This window comes from Meleagris gallopavo, chromosome 2 (genome assembly GCF_905368555.1).
Source record: "Meleagris gallopavo chromosome 2, MGAL_WU_HG_1.1, whole genome shotgun sequence".
Lineage (NCBI taxonomy): Eukaryota > Metazoa > Chordata > Aves > Galliformes > Phasianidae > Meleagris > Meleagris gallopavo.
This window is the reverse complement of record NC_139405.1, coordinates 101,364,229-101,380,611: the sequence shown is the minus strand read 5'-3', so window position 1 is coordinate 101,380,611 and position 16,383 is coordinate 101,364,229. Positions and strand designations below refer to the sequence as shown.

The following is a 16,383-nucleotide window of genomic DNA, read 5'->3' as shown; positions in this document are numbered from 1 at the left end:
CTCTTCTAAATTGTTCATCATATACAAAGTATGATAAAGGCAACATTAAATAAAAGAGAATGTCAGCTATGCTCTAGTTTCAGCTATTCCCAAGAATCCATCTAGTTAATTTTAAATAATAACATAACTTTGCATCATCTTGTGATTATATTTAATAAAGTAATGTAGACATTTAATTTATTTATAGTTTAAATTTTTAGCCTGAATATCAAAATAGAAAGAATTTTTTTAGAAAAATTGTATACCAACATTTTTGCCTTTAAAGAGAATTATTATAACATTAACTACAGTTCAAGCAGTCATATGAAAGCTTAATGGCACTGGAGAAAATGGCATCTTAAAGTAAAAAAGGATACATTACATTGTTATCTTTTGTCTCCTTTTTCCTATTTCAGGTTCTGGAGAAGCATCTTATAGTAGAAATGGATTCACTTGTGCATATGAAAATCATCTGAAGCACAGACTCTTAACTTCGGATTTTAAAATGTCAAGGACAAAGAGTTATGAACCTACATCAGTTTCAAACTGTACCGTATTTCTAATGGCATCCAGTGCTCTGGGTCCTCAGCTTTCATTTTCCAGTGATATTGTTTCTGAAAAGACTAATAACATGAATATTAATAATGTCAAGATAGAGGGGCAATTGGAAGTGGCTTCTGTGTTTGCAAGAAGCATTTACACTATGTCAAGCTCATACAATGAAAAGAGACGAGTTTTAGAAGGGAAGTCAAATCTGAGGTTGGATTCTTCTTACCTTCAAGCTACCAATCATCTATCTGGTAGATACACTGATGGTGTATTTTCCATTACTTCAGCTTCTGATGTACAAAATGGACTATTAAAGAACACAGCTTCACTGAAGTATGAAAATAGCCAGCTGAAAATAACATCTGAAACAAATGGAAGGTATCTACATCTTGCAGCTGTCAATAAACTCGAATTCCTTTTGTCAAAGAAGATGGCAGCACTTCGCTCTGAGTACCAAGCCACTTACAAGCAAATCCAATATTATGCCTTGTTCGCAGGTTCTCTCAGTTCCCAGGATCTTGTTTTCAACACTGATTTCTCTCTGACTGATCAAAGGAATCGAGCTGCTCATAAGTCATCACTCAACATTAATCAGTATGGTTTAGCCAGCAGTGCAACTACAAATGTGCAGTTTAGTCCATTGACAATGCAGAGTGAAATGAATGCCAAACTTGATACTTCTGGAGGCTCTATGTCACTGTCATCATCCGGGCGCTATGGAAAAAACAATGCAAAATTCAATCTAGGTGGAAGAGTGAGTTTAACAGAAATAACGCTGGGAAGTGAATATCAGAGTACAGTTCTGGGTATGGACAATAAACATGTCTTAAACTTCAGAATTAATAGAGAAGGACTCAAATTTTCAAATAATTTGCAAGGGTCATTCAAAGAGATTAAGCTGGAGTACACAAATGACTTGAATATTCCTGGCTTATCCCTAACATTTGTTTCAAAGTTAGACAACAGCTTCAGCTTTGACAAGTTCCACAAGCATGTTTTTGACCTTCAGCTACAGCCCAGATCACTTACAGCTAAGCTGAACAATAATATTAAATACACCAAGACTGAAGTTTCCAACAAAGCAGAACTGCTCCTTGAGCCTCTGAAGCTGAACTTGGGTGGCAATATGAGAGCAGCCTATGGAACAGATGAAGTAAGACATACCTACACCATTACATATGCTGATCTAACTGCAAACTTTAAAACAGACACAGTTGCAAATGTCCAAGGTGCAGCAGTGAGTCACAGAGTTAATCTGAATGTGGCAGGACTGGCTTCCTCCATTACTATGAACACAAACTGTGATTCCAAATCTCTCCGTTTCAGCAATGCTCTGCGTTCCACTATGGCTCCATTCACTATCACTGCTGATGTCCACACCAACGGTAATGGAAAGCTGATTGCTCTGGGTGAACACACAGGAGACCTTTATAGCAAAATGCTGTTCAAAGCAGAGCCTCTTGCTTTCACCTTCTCCCATGATTACAGAGGATCTACCAGTCATAGCTTCAAATCTATGAGAAGATACGCTACGCAGCTTGATAACAAATTTCATATGCTTTTTACTCCATCAGAGCAGTCGAGTGCTTGGAAATTGAAAAGTCAGCTAAACAATAACATGTATTCACAAGATATCAATGCTTACAATGATGCAGAAAAGATTGGTGTGGAACTTAGTGGAAGAGCTTTAGCAGATCTCTCTGTGATGGATACAGCAATCCAACTACCATTCACATCTGAAGAAGTTAATGTAATTGATGTATTAGGCCTCAGGGACAGCATGTCAGAGCCTCAAGAATTCAGCATCTCTGGCTCTGTGAAGTATGACAAAAATAAAGATATGCATGTTATTAACTTACCATTCCTGGAACACTTGCCAGTCTACTTCGAACAAATCAGAGGTGCCATTCTATCCATGCTGCAGGCTGTACAGAATTACCTGAAAAACATTGACATAGATCAATATATGAACAAATACAAGGCAACTTTAGATGAATTCCCACAGAACCTTAATGATTACATGGACAAATTAGATCTGAAAGGCAGAGTTAGCACCATAAAAACTAATTTGATTGCTTTCACAAAGGACTATAAAATAACATCTGATGATCTTGAAATTGTTCTGGAAAAAGCCCTGGATAATCTTCAAGAAGTACTGCTCCAGTTTCAAGTCTACCTGGTACAAATAGAGCAGTACATCAAAGAGAATTATGATCAGTTTGACATTAATGCACTTATTGCACAACTTCTTGACAAAATAGTTGAAAAAATGACAGCTCTAGATGAAAAATATAAGATAAGAACGACTGTAGTTGATACTATTCAGAAGTTACAATTTTTTTTTAATCAATATTACCCCAGCAACATTGGAAGCAGCACTATGGCTTGGATTAAAAATGTAGATGATGAGTACAGGATCACAAGTAGGATACAGGAGAACCTAGAACAGCTCAAGATTCAGATTCAGAACATTGATATCAGAAGCTTTGCAGAAAATTTGAAACGGAAGATTAAAGTGATTGATGTTAAACAGGTATTAGAAAAATTGAAGCGTTCATTACCAATTAAAAAAATGAAAGAAGTTCTTCAACAAATCAAAGACTTTATTCTGAGTTGGATGGAGGAGTATGAAGTGCCTGAGAAGATCAGTGCTTTCCGAGGTCACATGCATAAACTGATTGTAAAATATGAACTTGATAAGCACATGTATTTTTTATTGGACAGAATGATAGAACTGCTTAACCAATACAGAATAAAAGAAACTGTCCGGAAAATGATGACCTACCTAAGAAAAATTGATGTGAAGACATGCTTTGATAAAATTGTGGCTTTTATTGATGATGGTGTCAAGAAAGTGCAAACCTTTGATTATGAAATGATGATAAAGAAACTCAACAAATTCCTAGACATGATTATAAAAAAACTCAAATCTTTTGACTATAACCAGTTTGTTGATGACACAAATAACAAAATCCAAGAAATGACACAGAAAATAAATGAGGAACTCAGAAATCTAGAACTTCCACAGAAAGCAGAAGCATTGAAACAGTATATAAGAGATTTTAGTACTGTAGTTTCAAAATACATAGAACAAATAAGGGACACCAAGCTTGTTGCTATAATTAACTGGCTCAAGGAGCTCATCGACTCGACAACATTTATTAATCTGAAAGCCAAAGTAAATGAGCATCTGGAAGATCTGCGAGAGAGGATTTCTGACATGGATATCTCCAAGGAATTTGAATGGTATCTTCAAAAGATAAGCCAGTTCTACAATTCAGTTGTCATATACATTTCTGAACAATGGAACATAGCTTTTAAAAAAATTGTTACTTTGGCTGAAAAGTACGATCTAAAAAATTGGGCTGAAAATTTAAACCAGTTTATTGAAACAGGATTCAAAGTCCCTGAAATAAGAACAGTTATAGTCACTATACCTGCCTTTGAATTCAGTCTTCGAAGTCTTCGGGAAGCAACTTTCCAAACACCGGACTTCATTGTTCCACTGACTGATCTGAAAATCCCCTCCTATGAGATAAATATTAAGAGACTAAAGGACATAAAAATCCCAGCAAAATTTACTACCCCAGAATTTACCGTTCTGAATACCTTTAAAGTTCCTTCTTATACAATTGACCTAAATGAGATTAAATTTCAGATTGTGAGAATGATAGACAAACTCATGTCTGGTGAATTTCAGCTGCCAGCAATTGATTTATATTTTAAAGATCTGAAGATGAGAGATATGCCTTTTTCTGAGATTTCTTTTCCAGAATTACAAATGCCTCAGTTGGAAATCCCAGAATTATTAATTCCAAAACTAAATCTAAATGAGTTCCAGATTCCTGACTTGAAGATACCAGACTTCCAGCTTCCACGTATCCCACATACAGTGACTGCTCCTACATTTGGCAAATTGTCTGGTGCTTTTACGGTTGCATCTCCATTCTTTACACTTTCTACTCAAGCTGAAGTTCATAATACTACAACATCTGCAAACAGTCCAGAATTTGTGACTTCTCTTTCAGCTCAAGCAACATCCAAATTAGATTTCTTAGTTTTCAGTGTTATTGCAGATTCACATATCTTGGCTCCTGAAATGAAACAGCTGAAGCTTAAAAATTCCATGAAGGTCAGCCACAAGTTCCTTAAAGTGGACCATACCAATGAAGTAGTATTTTTAGGGACTTCTGTGTCAGGTGAAGCTGAAACTAGAGCAAAATTCTCTGCAACAAAAAATTCAATAGAACTTCAAAATAATTTAATGGTCAACCTGCAAAGAAAAATTCAGATGCAGAGTGGAACAGCATATTCTCACAGACTGAATATTCCACAAGCTGACTTTTCCAGCCAGGCTGATCTGGTCAATAACATGACAACAGAGATAGAGGCAGGACGCATATCATTTACCTCCAATGGCAAAGGAAACTGGAAGTGGACTTCTCCTAACTTCTCCGATGAAGGCACTCACAATTCACATGCCACCTTCAGGATTGACGGCCCTATTCTTATATTTTTTGCTGATTACAGAATAAACGACAGGTACCTGAAAGTCAGCCAATCTATGAGATATGAATGTGGTTTCCTAAGTTATGCAACACTTCAGGTTCAGTCTGAAATTGAGTCACAGCGTGTGGGACGTAGCATTCTTAATGTAAAAGGCACAGGACAGCTTGGAGGAATGAAAGTAGAATTAACGGGCTCTCACAATGCTCGTCTCAATGGACGGATTACTGGAACTGTAAATAATGAATTTTTCTTCTTGGCACAGCCTTTTGAAATTCGCCTATTAACCAACAATGACGGAAATGTGAAAATCAGCTTCCCGATGAAACTGACTGGCAAGATTGACTTCCTGAATAATTATGGTCTTTCACTCAGTTCTTCCATTCAGCAGGTCAGCTGGCAAGCTACTGGCAGGTTCAATCAGTACAGGTATGCCCATAACATGTCTGCTGGCAATAATGATGACAGAATTGAAGCTCATGTCGAAATGAGTGGAGATGCTAATTTAGACTTCCTAAATATTCCTCTAACAATTCCTCAGCTTCACATTCCCTATACTGGAATTCAGACACCCCAGCTAAAAGATTATTCACTGTGGGAACAGGCAGGCCTGAGGGATTTATTGAAGACTACAAGACAATCTTTTGATTTAAATTTGAATGCTCAGTATGAGAAAAACAAAGATATGCATGCAATCCCACTTCCTTTAGCCACAGTGCATGAAGCGCTTAACAAATACATAATTTTCTTCAACAAATATTTTGAGAGAGGAAGAAACACAGCTTTAGATTTTCTCACAAAGTCATATAATGAAGCCAAAACAAAATTTGACAAATACAAAATACAGACATCACTGAACAAACTGCCACGGACCTTCAGGATTCCAGGATACACTATTCCAATTGTGAATATTGAGGTTTCTCCTTTTACTGCTGAGATGCCAGCCTTTGGTTACATGCTCCCAAAAGAAATAAGCACAACAGGATTCACAGTTCCATTTATTGGCTTTTCAGTACCATCTTACACACTAGTATTACCTTCTCTGGAACTTCCAGTTCTTCATGTTCCACAGGACCTACGCACTCTAAAGCTTCCTAGATTCAGAATTAACAGCCCATCAAACCAGATCTTAATTCCTACCATGGGAAACTTTACTTATGACTTCTCATTTAAATCCAGTGTGATCACTTTGACTGCAAATGCTGGGCTGTTTAATCAGTCAGATATTGCTGGGCACCTTAGTGTCTCATCTTCATCTGCCATTGATGCACTACAATTTAAGCTGGATGGCTCAACCAGTTTGACAAGAAAAAGAGGATTGAAGCTGGCCACAGCACTGTCCCTGAATAATAACAAATTTCTAGAAGGAAGTCATGACCACAGTATTAGTCTTACAAAGAGGAACCTGGAAGCTTCAATGATCACAAATGCAAAAATAAAAACACCAGTTTTTAAAATGAATTTCAGCCAAGAGCTTTCTGGAAATACTAAATCTAAACCCACTATTTCTTCAGGGCTAAAAGTAACATATGACTTTACTACTCCTAAGAATGGCATCAGTTCTAAGGGAGGAGTTGCTCACAAACTTGCTATAGAGACTCTTACATCTTACCTGTCAGTAGAAACATCAACAAAGGGGAATATCGATGGAGCAGTTTACACTGGATATTCATTTTCGGGAGCTCTAGATCATGAAGCAAACACCTATCTGCATGCTAATGGAGTTCGGTCATCTGTCAAGCTTGCGGCCAACTCCAAAGTAGATGGACTCTGGAACAGTGAAATGAAAGAAATACTTGCAGTTGAAGCATCTACCAGTCGTGTTTATGCAGTCTGGGAGCACAGTGGGAAAAACTATGCACGATACACACCTCTCTTCACAACGACAGGATCTCAGAAATGCAAAGCAACCTTCGAGCTGGCTTCTTGGACAGTGTCAGCAGATCTTCAGATTCAAGCCACTCAGCCAAATTCCTTCCTGGACACAGCCTCAGTTAATCAGGTTGTCTTAATGAAAATCAGTCCTACAGATCAGAAAGTTGGCTGGAAGGGTGAAGGCCAAATTCAGTCGATATCTCTGAGACATGATATGCAATTATCAAATGAAAAGTCAAATGCAAAGTTTGATATTTCTGGATCTTTGGAAGGATACATGGACTTCCTGAAAAGAATTAATTGTCCTATTTCTAAGAAGAGCTTGTGGGATATCTTGAAGTTGGATGTCACTACCCTTGCTGACAGGAAGCAGTACTTAAATGCTTCAGCATCCTTTATATACACAAAGAGTGACAACGGTTACTTTTTCCCTGTGCCTGTGATTAGGTTGAGTGATGGCTTCACATTCAGCATTCCAGAGTTACACCTAAAGGCTCCAAGTCCTGTTCTCAGCACTCCAGAGTTCAGAGTTCCATTCTCTACTCTCCAGGTCCCAGCGTACACCATTGACTTGCGTAACATAAAAATTCCACAGACACTAAACATAATGCCATTTGATGTAAATTTACCCACACTTCCAAAACTAAGATTCCCCAGAGTGGATGTAGGAGCCAATTATATTACATTAAAAGAATACAAAATACCATATTTTGAGGTGACAGTACCAGAATACCAAATAACTGTGTCTCAATTCACTCTTCCAAAGAGTATTTCTCTTGGCAGCTTCCATGTGGATCTGGATGAAGTAGCTAATAAGATTGCAGATTTTGATCTGCCTACCATTACGATTCCTGAACAGAAAATTGAGATCCCCCCTCTCAAGCTGTCATTGCCTGCTGGAATTTACATTCCATCATTTGGTGCCTTGACTGGATCTTTGAAAGTTGCCTCGCCTCTGTATAACGTTACCTGGAGAACAGATTTAACAAATAAAAAGGAATCCTTTGAAGTGTCCATCGACTCGACCTGCAGCTCAACATTACAATTCCTGGAGTATGACCTGAATGGTAAGGCATTAAAATTCAGTATGCCACAATTCTGGGAGAAATGCTATATGTTTTTCACATTTATTTTCTGTGACTTTGCTTATGAATTGGTTGCTATCTGTTTAACAGTTCTCTTTTCATCCCCGTCAGATTAGTCAGAGATCCTGAAGACTGATGACAAAATGTGTGGATAACTAATAGCATGCTCTGCTATTAAAAAAAAAGAAAATGGAAAAGATCTCTTTATTATATAGTTGCTTCTTACTTTAAATTGCAGACATCGTGACATTCCTCCATTACTTATAATAATACATGTAAAAGAGAGAAAGTAGGCTGACTTTCTATGTGGTTCAGTTCACATAAAGAAATATTTACCCCGTTCCTTATGAACTGACTATATTTGATTTTGAAAATTACTCCAACTCAGAAAGCTCAGATGTCCCATATTGCTTTTAGTTCTGGATTCTAGAATAATAATAATAAATACATCAGAATAAAACTATAAACTCTCAAGAAATTAGAATCCCTATTTATGGCCTGCATAAATGCAAAATGTTATACCTCTGTCATTGTAAGCATAGGGTAAAGTGGAATTTTTATATACTCTGATTGAACAAGCATTTTTATGTCTTTTTATTTGAGGCATAATTGAAGTTCAGGGTTGTTTTTTTTTTAATGCATAATTTTAATACTATGAAAACACTTGACAACTGGCCTTCTAGTGGATAGCTTGACATATATTTTGTGTTGTTTGCTGATAAATTGTAATGGTAATGCACACATCTGAAATGTGTTTCACAGTTGTTTCAAACTACAAATATGAAGAAGACAAGTTTGTAATGAAGACCACAGGCAGCTTTGCTCATCGTGACTTGAGTGCAAACTACATGGAAGATCTCGCTGTTCTGGGATTTGGGTAAAGATTTATTCTGATAATATAATTTATTATAGACAAAAGTGCCAATTATGTACATGTTGCTTTGAAAACCAATGCCCAAGGGTGCCTTGCTATAATTAGTAGAATCTATGTAACTATTCTGTTATTAGTGGTGGTAACACTTTCAATCTTGAGATAGCTGGAATGCTATTCTCCCTGGGCATATCCATCACACTTTTTCTGAGTAGTCCTATTTCATATCATTGCTGAGCTATAAACACAGCATTTTATAATCAGAGCAGTTCTAGATCTGGCCAACAGCACATTTTTTCACTGAAGGCCTCTGTAAACACAAACCATTAAAGAGTAATTTTTATTCACAAGTACCAGTACTGCAGATTACAGGGATGACCTTCTAACTGCCTCTTTTTATCTGCAAGTGTTGTGTTTCACAGAATCGCAGAAACACCAAGGTAGGTTAGAAAAGACCTTCAAGATCATCCAGTTCAACCATCCACCTTCACCAATAGTACTCACTAAGCCATGTCCCTCAACACAAAATCCAAACGTTCCTTGAACACCTCCAGGGCCAGTGACTCCACCACCTCCCTGGGCAGCCCATTCCAGTGCCTGACCACTCTTTCAGAAAAGTAGCATTTCCTAACCTCCAGCCTAAATCTCCCCTGGTGCAGCTTGAAGCCATTCCCTCTAGTTCTATCAATAGTCACATGAGAGAAGAGGCCGAACCCCAGCTCACTACAACCTCCTTTCAGGTAGTTATAGGGAGCAGTAAGATCTCCTCCCCTGAGCCTCCTCTTCTCCAGACTGAACAATCCCAGCTCCTTCAGCTGCTCCTCATAAGCCCTGTGCTCCAGACCCCTCACCAGCTTTGTCCTTCTTTGAACCCACTCCAGGGCCTCAATGTCTTTCTTGCAGTGAGAGGCCCAAAACTGGACACAGTACTTGAGGTGCAGCCTCACCAGAGCTGAGTACAGGGGGACAGTCACTTCCCTGTTCTTGCTGGCAACACACTGTTTCTGATGCAAGCCAGGATGCCATTGGCCTTCTTGGCCACCCAGGCACACTGCTGGCTCATTTCAGCCGAGCATCAGTCAATACCCCCGGGTCCATTTCACACAATCCACATACATACGGTCTTCCAGCCATTCCGCCCCAAGCCTATAGCATTGCCTGGGGTTGTTGTGGCCAAACAACATATATCCCAGGGACCAAAAGGCAAGTGAAGGCAAGTAAAAAAGCAGACACAAAATACTTTCTATACTTTGAATTGGTGGAAAAACTGAAATCAGCTTTTAGAGGCCTAGAAAGCTTATAATGGTGTAGCTGAATGTTTTGATTTGTTCTCATGATTTAATGAAAATTCTCAATACAGCTCAAAATATTATCTAAAAAAAAAAGGAAAAATTGAAATAGCATGAACTTTTGAATGTGTTAGACTAAATCCTAAGAAACATGGATAATAAAACCGTCTTCTTGTTACAAATTTATTGCTTATGTAGATAGATATAATACAGTAGGTTGTATTATATTTAGGCAAATTGCATTGTGTACTTCCTCAGGGCCTGTGCTATCTTATTGTATTTCTTCATATCTATGAATTCATTGTTGTTACAGAGCTGTGGAGAATACTGCATCACTAGACATCATCAGCCCAACGTTTGCTGACATTCACGTGCGTTATCAAATGACTGACAGCATGATATCCTACTCAGGATCCTCTCCTTCTGCTGGGATCTTGGGCTTTCTTGTTCAAATAGAAGCTGACACCCTCAAAGAGAAATTTTACTACAGAACTCTGGTAAGCTTGATATGACAAATAAAAAGAAAAAAAAGCTGAGCATTGTCAGATAAAAAAAAACCTTTTTAAGTTTGTATGTATTGGTGCTAAAATATAAATTAACCATTCTTTGTCGGAACAAAAAGTGTATTATCAGTAACTACAGTTTTTGTTGCCTATACTGGTCTTGCAAATTCTAAAAGTAGCATTTATGAGAAGAGACCATTTCAGCTTCGTACAATTAATTTTGCCGTCTCCTATGATCAAGAAAACATACCTGCTGAAAATGATGAAATTATTGAACTAGTTTTTTTATAAGCCACTGATTGGGTTTGGCATATACCCATTAGGCTATTTACACTTACCTCAGAAGTGGTCTTTATTATGATCACTACAATGAAAGACATTAGATCATCCACAGAGTATCTTCTTTTTGAATCCATTAACATGTGACCATATGAAAAGTAAAAACCTTATCAGATTTGCTAACAAAATGTGCTACTATGATTGACATACTGCAATATTTAAACTATACATTCCAAGATGATACACTATATTAAGAATCATAATTAACACATAATTCACTACTTACTACTGAAAACTGGATTTTTTTAAATGTAAATAGATTCTTTTATGAGGATCCTCAATTTCTCTGAGTAGCTTTCATTCTAAATTGTACCATAGATTTAAATGATTGCAAAATTAAATTCTCTTATGTTTTCATGTTAATGAGAAGCAGTTTGAATTAACTTTAAATAGTTTCAAGAACTACTGGAAGACTCATTTTCTTAAATAATTCACATGCTTTATGAGAAATCATGGGAATTTAGTAGAAAGGAAGGAAAAATCCTACTTAGAGTCAGATTTAAACAAACAAACAAAAAACAGATTAAATTATGCCATAGTACTCCTGTAAAAAGAAGCACAGAGTAGTCTGGTACAATAATTTGTTCCAAACTAACCTCTCAAGATGACAGCAAGCATACAGTAGATAAAAATGTGTAGTGTTTGTGTCCTAATATATAATAAAATTGAAAAGATGCAGAATGGGAATATTGAAATACGTTCATTATAAATAGCATTGGATTCATCTTGTTTACAAAATCCCTTACACTTATCTTGTTTTATGCTTTCAGTCTGCTCCTCAGAAGGACATTGACATATTAAAAAGTGAAATATCCTTCAGAAATTCTGACGTGATTCAAATAAAATTGAACTGGAAAGAGGATGCTGCCAAAGACTTGCTGTTGGGTTTCAAAGAAAAAGTACCTAAAATGACAAGTGCTGTCTATAAGTGTGTTAATCGGTACTATAAGGAGCATATGGGACTGGATATAAGTGATGCCACTGTCATAATGAAGAATATGATGCAGAATAATGCTGACAAAGCTTACATGTTTGCTGTAAGACAAATAGATCAACTGGATGTTCAGCTTCGCACAGCTGCCAATGAAGCCTCTGACAAATATCAGGAGATGAAGGTGAAAGCTAGACAGCTATATAAAAGAGCAGCAGATCAAGCTCAACAGATTGACTACCAAAGAATAAAAGCAAGGCTTTTGGATGCTACAGTTGACCTAATGGAAGAATATCACAAGAAAATAAAACACCTAATTGACTCAGTCATTGAATTCCTGAAGACCACAAAATTCCAGGTTCCTGGACTGTCTGAAAAGTATACGGGTGAAGAATTATACCTTATGACTACAGAGAAGGCTGCAAAAACTGCAGATATATGCCTTTCAAAACTTCAGGAGTACTTTGATGCCTTGATTGTAGCTATCAATGAATTGGAAGTCAGAGTTCCTGCTTCTGAAACCATCCTCAGAGGTCGTAATGTACTTGATCAAATTAGAGAAATGCTGAAACATTTGCAGGAGAAAATCAGGCAGACCTTTGTTACTCTCCGAGAAGCTGACTTCGCAGGAAAGCTTAACCTACTGAAGCAAGTGGTGCAAAAAACTTTTCAGAAGGCAGGAAGTATGGTTAGAAGCTTGCAGTCCAAAAATTTTGAGGACATCAAAGGCCAAATGCAACAGCTGTACAAAGATGCAATGGCTTCAGACTATGCAGAGCAACTTAGATCCTTGGCAGAAAATGTTCAAAAGTACATTTCTCAAATGAAAAATTTTAGCCAGAAGACATTACAGAAGCTTTCAGAAAAACTGCACCAGCTGCTCCTCTATATAAAGTCATTGCGGGAAGAATACTTTGATCCTACTACACTTGGATGGTCAGTGAAATACTATGAAGTAGAAGAGAAGGTACTAGGATTGCTGAAGAATCTAATAGATACAGTAGTCGTTTGGTACAATGAATATGTTAAAGATCTTTCTGACTTGGTTACACGGCTCACAGACCAAGTAAGAGAACTGGTGGAAAACTACAGCCAGGAATATTATGACCTTATAACTGATGTTGAAGGAAAAGGAAGACAGAAGGTTATGGAGCTCTCGTCCGCTGCTCAAGAAAAAGTCCGATATTGGTCTGCAGTCGCTAAAAGGAAAATCAATGAGCTTAACAGGCAAGTTAAAACAAAACTCCAGGAGATCAATGGGCAGCTTAGTGATTCTCAAGAAAAGCTAATCAATGTGGCCAAAATGTTAATTGATCTAACTGTAGAAAAGTACTCTACATTCATGAAGTACATCTTTGAGCTTCTTCGTTGGTTTGAGCAAGCAACAGCTGACAGCATAAAACCATACATAGCTATTCGTGAAGGAGAGCTTAGAATAGATGTGCCGTTTGATTGGGAGTACATTAACCAAATGCCCCAGAAAAGCAGAGAGGCACTCAGAAATAAAGTGGAACTAACACGCGCGCTAATTCAGCAAGGCGTTGAACAAGGCACCAGGAAATGGGAAGAAATGCAAACATTCATTGATGAACAACTTGCCACTGAGCAGCTGAGCCTTCAGCAGATTGTGGAAAACATACAGAAGCGCATGAAGACCTGAATGAACATGCAGAAGAGGAGAAATAATAAGTTTGTACCACAATGTATTTAAAAGTAACAGCAATTAACATACTGGAACTTCAGATAGATACTGTTTGAATCTGAATTTATAACTGAAAACTAAATAATCTACAGTAGGTTATTTTAATAAGCTTAGTAACCCAATAAATGAGTTCTTTATTACATTTTTGTGTCGTTCATTGAAGCTAGTTTTACTTGGGCCATAGGGCTGAATCCAACAATTTTCAAGGTCAATGGAAGTCTTTGCATTGTTTTCCATGTATGTTGGATCAAGCAAGTAATGTGCAATACTTGTAAATATTCACGAAAACTATGAAATACATAGAAAAAGTGGATTTTAAAATAAAGGTCACATTTGTAAGCCAGATGAAAAATAACTTGGAAGTACATTTATTTCCTAGCGCAGAAATACCTTCATAGATAAGTTTGGGAGAAAAAGAAGAGAAGAGCACATACAAAAAAAAAAAAAAAAAAAAAAAAAGATAACGGAAAAGTTTTATTAAGAAAAAATAAATCTATCATGTATCAGTTTTCAAAAAGATGTGCCAAGAATTTTTTTCTCAGTGGCTAATTTATGATTCAGAAATACTTTTTTTCTTATCTGTTTCCCCGTGATATCTCTTGCTTGACATCACATTGTCTAACTTCTACTTTTCATGAGTTTGTTTGACTGTGAATGTTTCACTGATATCACTGAATAGAATGGAAGTCAAAATGTTTTCCCCTCCATCCTCTAGGCTGACCTCATTTAAATAATACTGAAGAATTCATTCACAATACAGGACTGCTTTTGAGTGGAAAATGGGACCTGTTGTGGTTTCTTTTCATCTTTTAGAATACTATATACAGTTCTTGAAAAAGGATTGCTTAGGCTGAAAAAATATTGTCTCTTTGAGAATAAACTCTTTAACAAACAAGACTAGAAATTTTGTATGAGTGTTTGTTTTGATACCATCAGTCTGCTCTGTAATATGATTTTTGTGGTTTCATTAATGGGAAACCAGAGATTGTCTCATCCATCTGTTTGTAGCCATGACCTTTCAGAGTCTGGTTTCATCTCATGGCATGACAGGTTACATACAGGAAGAAATGGAGCACCAGTTTACCCTGTTTTCACTCTGAAGAGTTACAATCTGTGTATGTCTCTCTTCCCAGGGGAACCAGAGATATAAAACTCTGTTTGTGTGTTCTACGAAGTATCATACTAAATAAAGACACTGGCTGCAGAGCCTTTTCACCTTCATTCACAAGGAAACTGAAGCTTGATGTCAGATTACACAACTCATTTCCCTGAATTTCACAAATGTTTAAGCACAACCAGATTTCTCAGACACTGCCTGATTCTCATTTCCCTCCATTATGACAAATAGCCACTGTGAAACAAACGACAGTAGAAAGAATTGTAAAAGTTATGGGAGGGGAAAGATTTAAAGTTTAGTCTTCATGGCTATTTACTGCTGTTCATCATCCATAGTTCTTGAGAGGGTTATAAATTCTGAAGAAGGATTTACTTATAAAGAATGGGTTAACTGAATAATAAATATGCCAAACAGCATAAATACTGGTTCTCTTTGGCAAGAGTGAAGCTTCCCAAGAGCAAACACAATAGTTTGCACACTGAACTGTGGTTAGAGGTTAGAGGAGATTTCCAAGTCTCAAAGCAGTGCTGCCGCCAATTGGATTAGAACTCTCCATCCTGTCATCAATCTGACAGTCATCTTCCAGTCATTCCGCAGTTGTTTTGGGGAAGGCCTGGAAGCAGAATATCAATCTCAAAAATCAGATCTTGGTGGAAGTTAGCTGCAGTACAAATTTGTATCCACATAATACAGATGATACCTTAAGCACCTCTTCAAAACTCTTGACATGTTTTAACATAGAAAGGAGTGTGTGTTTGCACGTATGCACAGGTATGACCCATAAGCATGTACAACCACACGTAACCTTAATTTCTATTCCTGCTTGGTTTTCTTCGTTGTTTTGTTGTTGTTGTTGTTGTTGTTGTTGTTGTTGTTTCTTTCTTTCAGGTTCTAGGAGATTTCGGCCTTTTTTCTCCACATAAAGTTACAGAAACATAGACAAAACCACAAGTGTTAAAATAATAGTACAATCAACTCCACTTACAAAACTTCCATGATATAATAATATGAAATGTTTTTAGTTCCATTTTGGCCTCTTTTTCAGCCTAGTTTATATAGTAAGAAATAATATATTTCATTCAATTGAATTGTGTGGGAGATAACGTGGAACGAACAACTATCTGGGGCTCACTGACATTGTTTCTTTTTTTCCTATAGTCTTCATCGTCTGAGTTCTCATAAATGCCAGAGGGGCTTTTCTTTATAATTTACAGCAAGTATCAGACATAGAGCAGAACTGGTTGTAAAAATTTAATTAAGTGAAACATTTTAACAAGAAATTCAGAGAACAATATGCCCTGCTCTAACTAAGTGATTGTAGAAATAGCATTGACAAGAAACGTGTGTGTTCCTAAATGAAAAACTTTTGCAGATGTAGGACAGCAAAAATGTTCCAGAATTTTAGATTATGCAACTCATTGGAGTTGGTCTTTTATTAAATGATTTAAAAATACGTGTATGCATTTGCTATATATACAAAGATTCTATGCTCATACCACATCCATGCTTACCGTGCTGTGCATTATTCAGCTCCAGCTTTATTCTATGATAAAGATATTTGCAGAGCAACTGTCATTATGGCCTATCAATACTTTAAAAAAAAATTTAAACTGAAATATTTAGTTGCTCAGTGACAC

The 16,383-nt window shown here is 36.9% G+C and overlaps 1 protein-coding gene across 1 annotated transcript in view; it reads left to right on the top strand.

Annotated features, from left to right (window-relative positions):
• The window catches only part of APOB (apolipoprotein B), a 36,332-nt gene extending 22,561 nt beyond the window's left edge, over positions 1–13,771 (top strand). The window contains exons 26-29 of the mRNA XM_010707978.3: positions 396–7,976; positions 8,757–8,871; positions 10,468–10,651; positions 11,767–13,771. Of these exons, the coding sequence (XP_010706280.2) occupies positions 396–7,976; positions 8,757–8,871; positions 10,468–10,651; positions 11,767–13,587 (9,701 nt within the window). The 3' untranslated portion in view covers positions 13,588–13,771. The remainder of the gene's footprint in view (positions 1–395; positions 7,977–8,756; positions 8,872–10,467; positions 10,652–11,766) is intronic.
• The last annotated feature ends 2,612 nt before the right edge of the window (positions 13,772–16,383 follow it).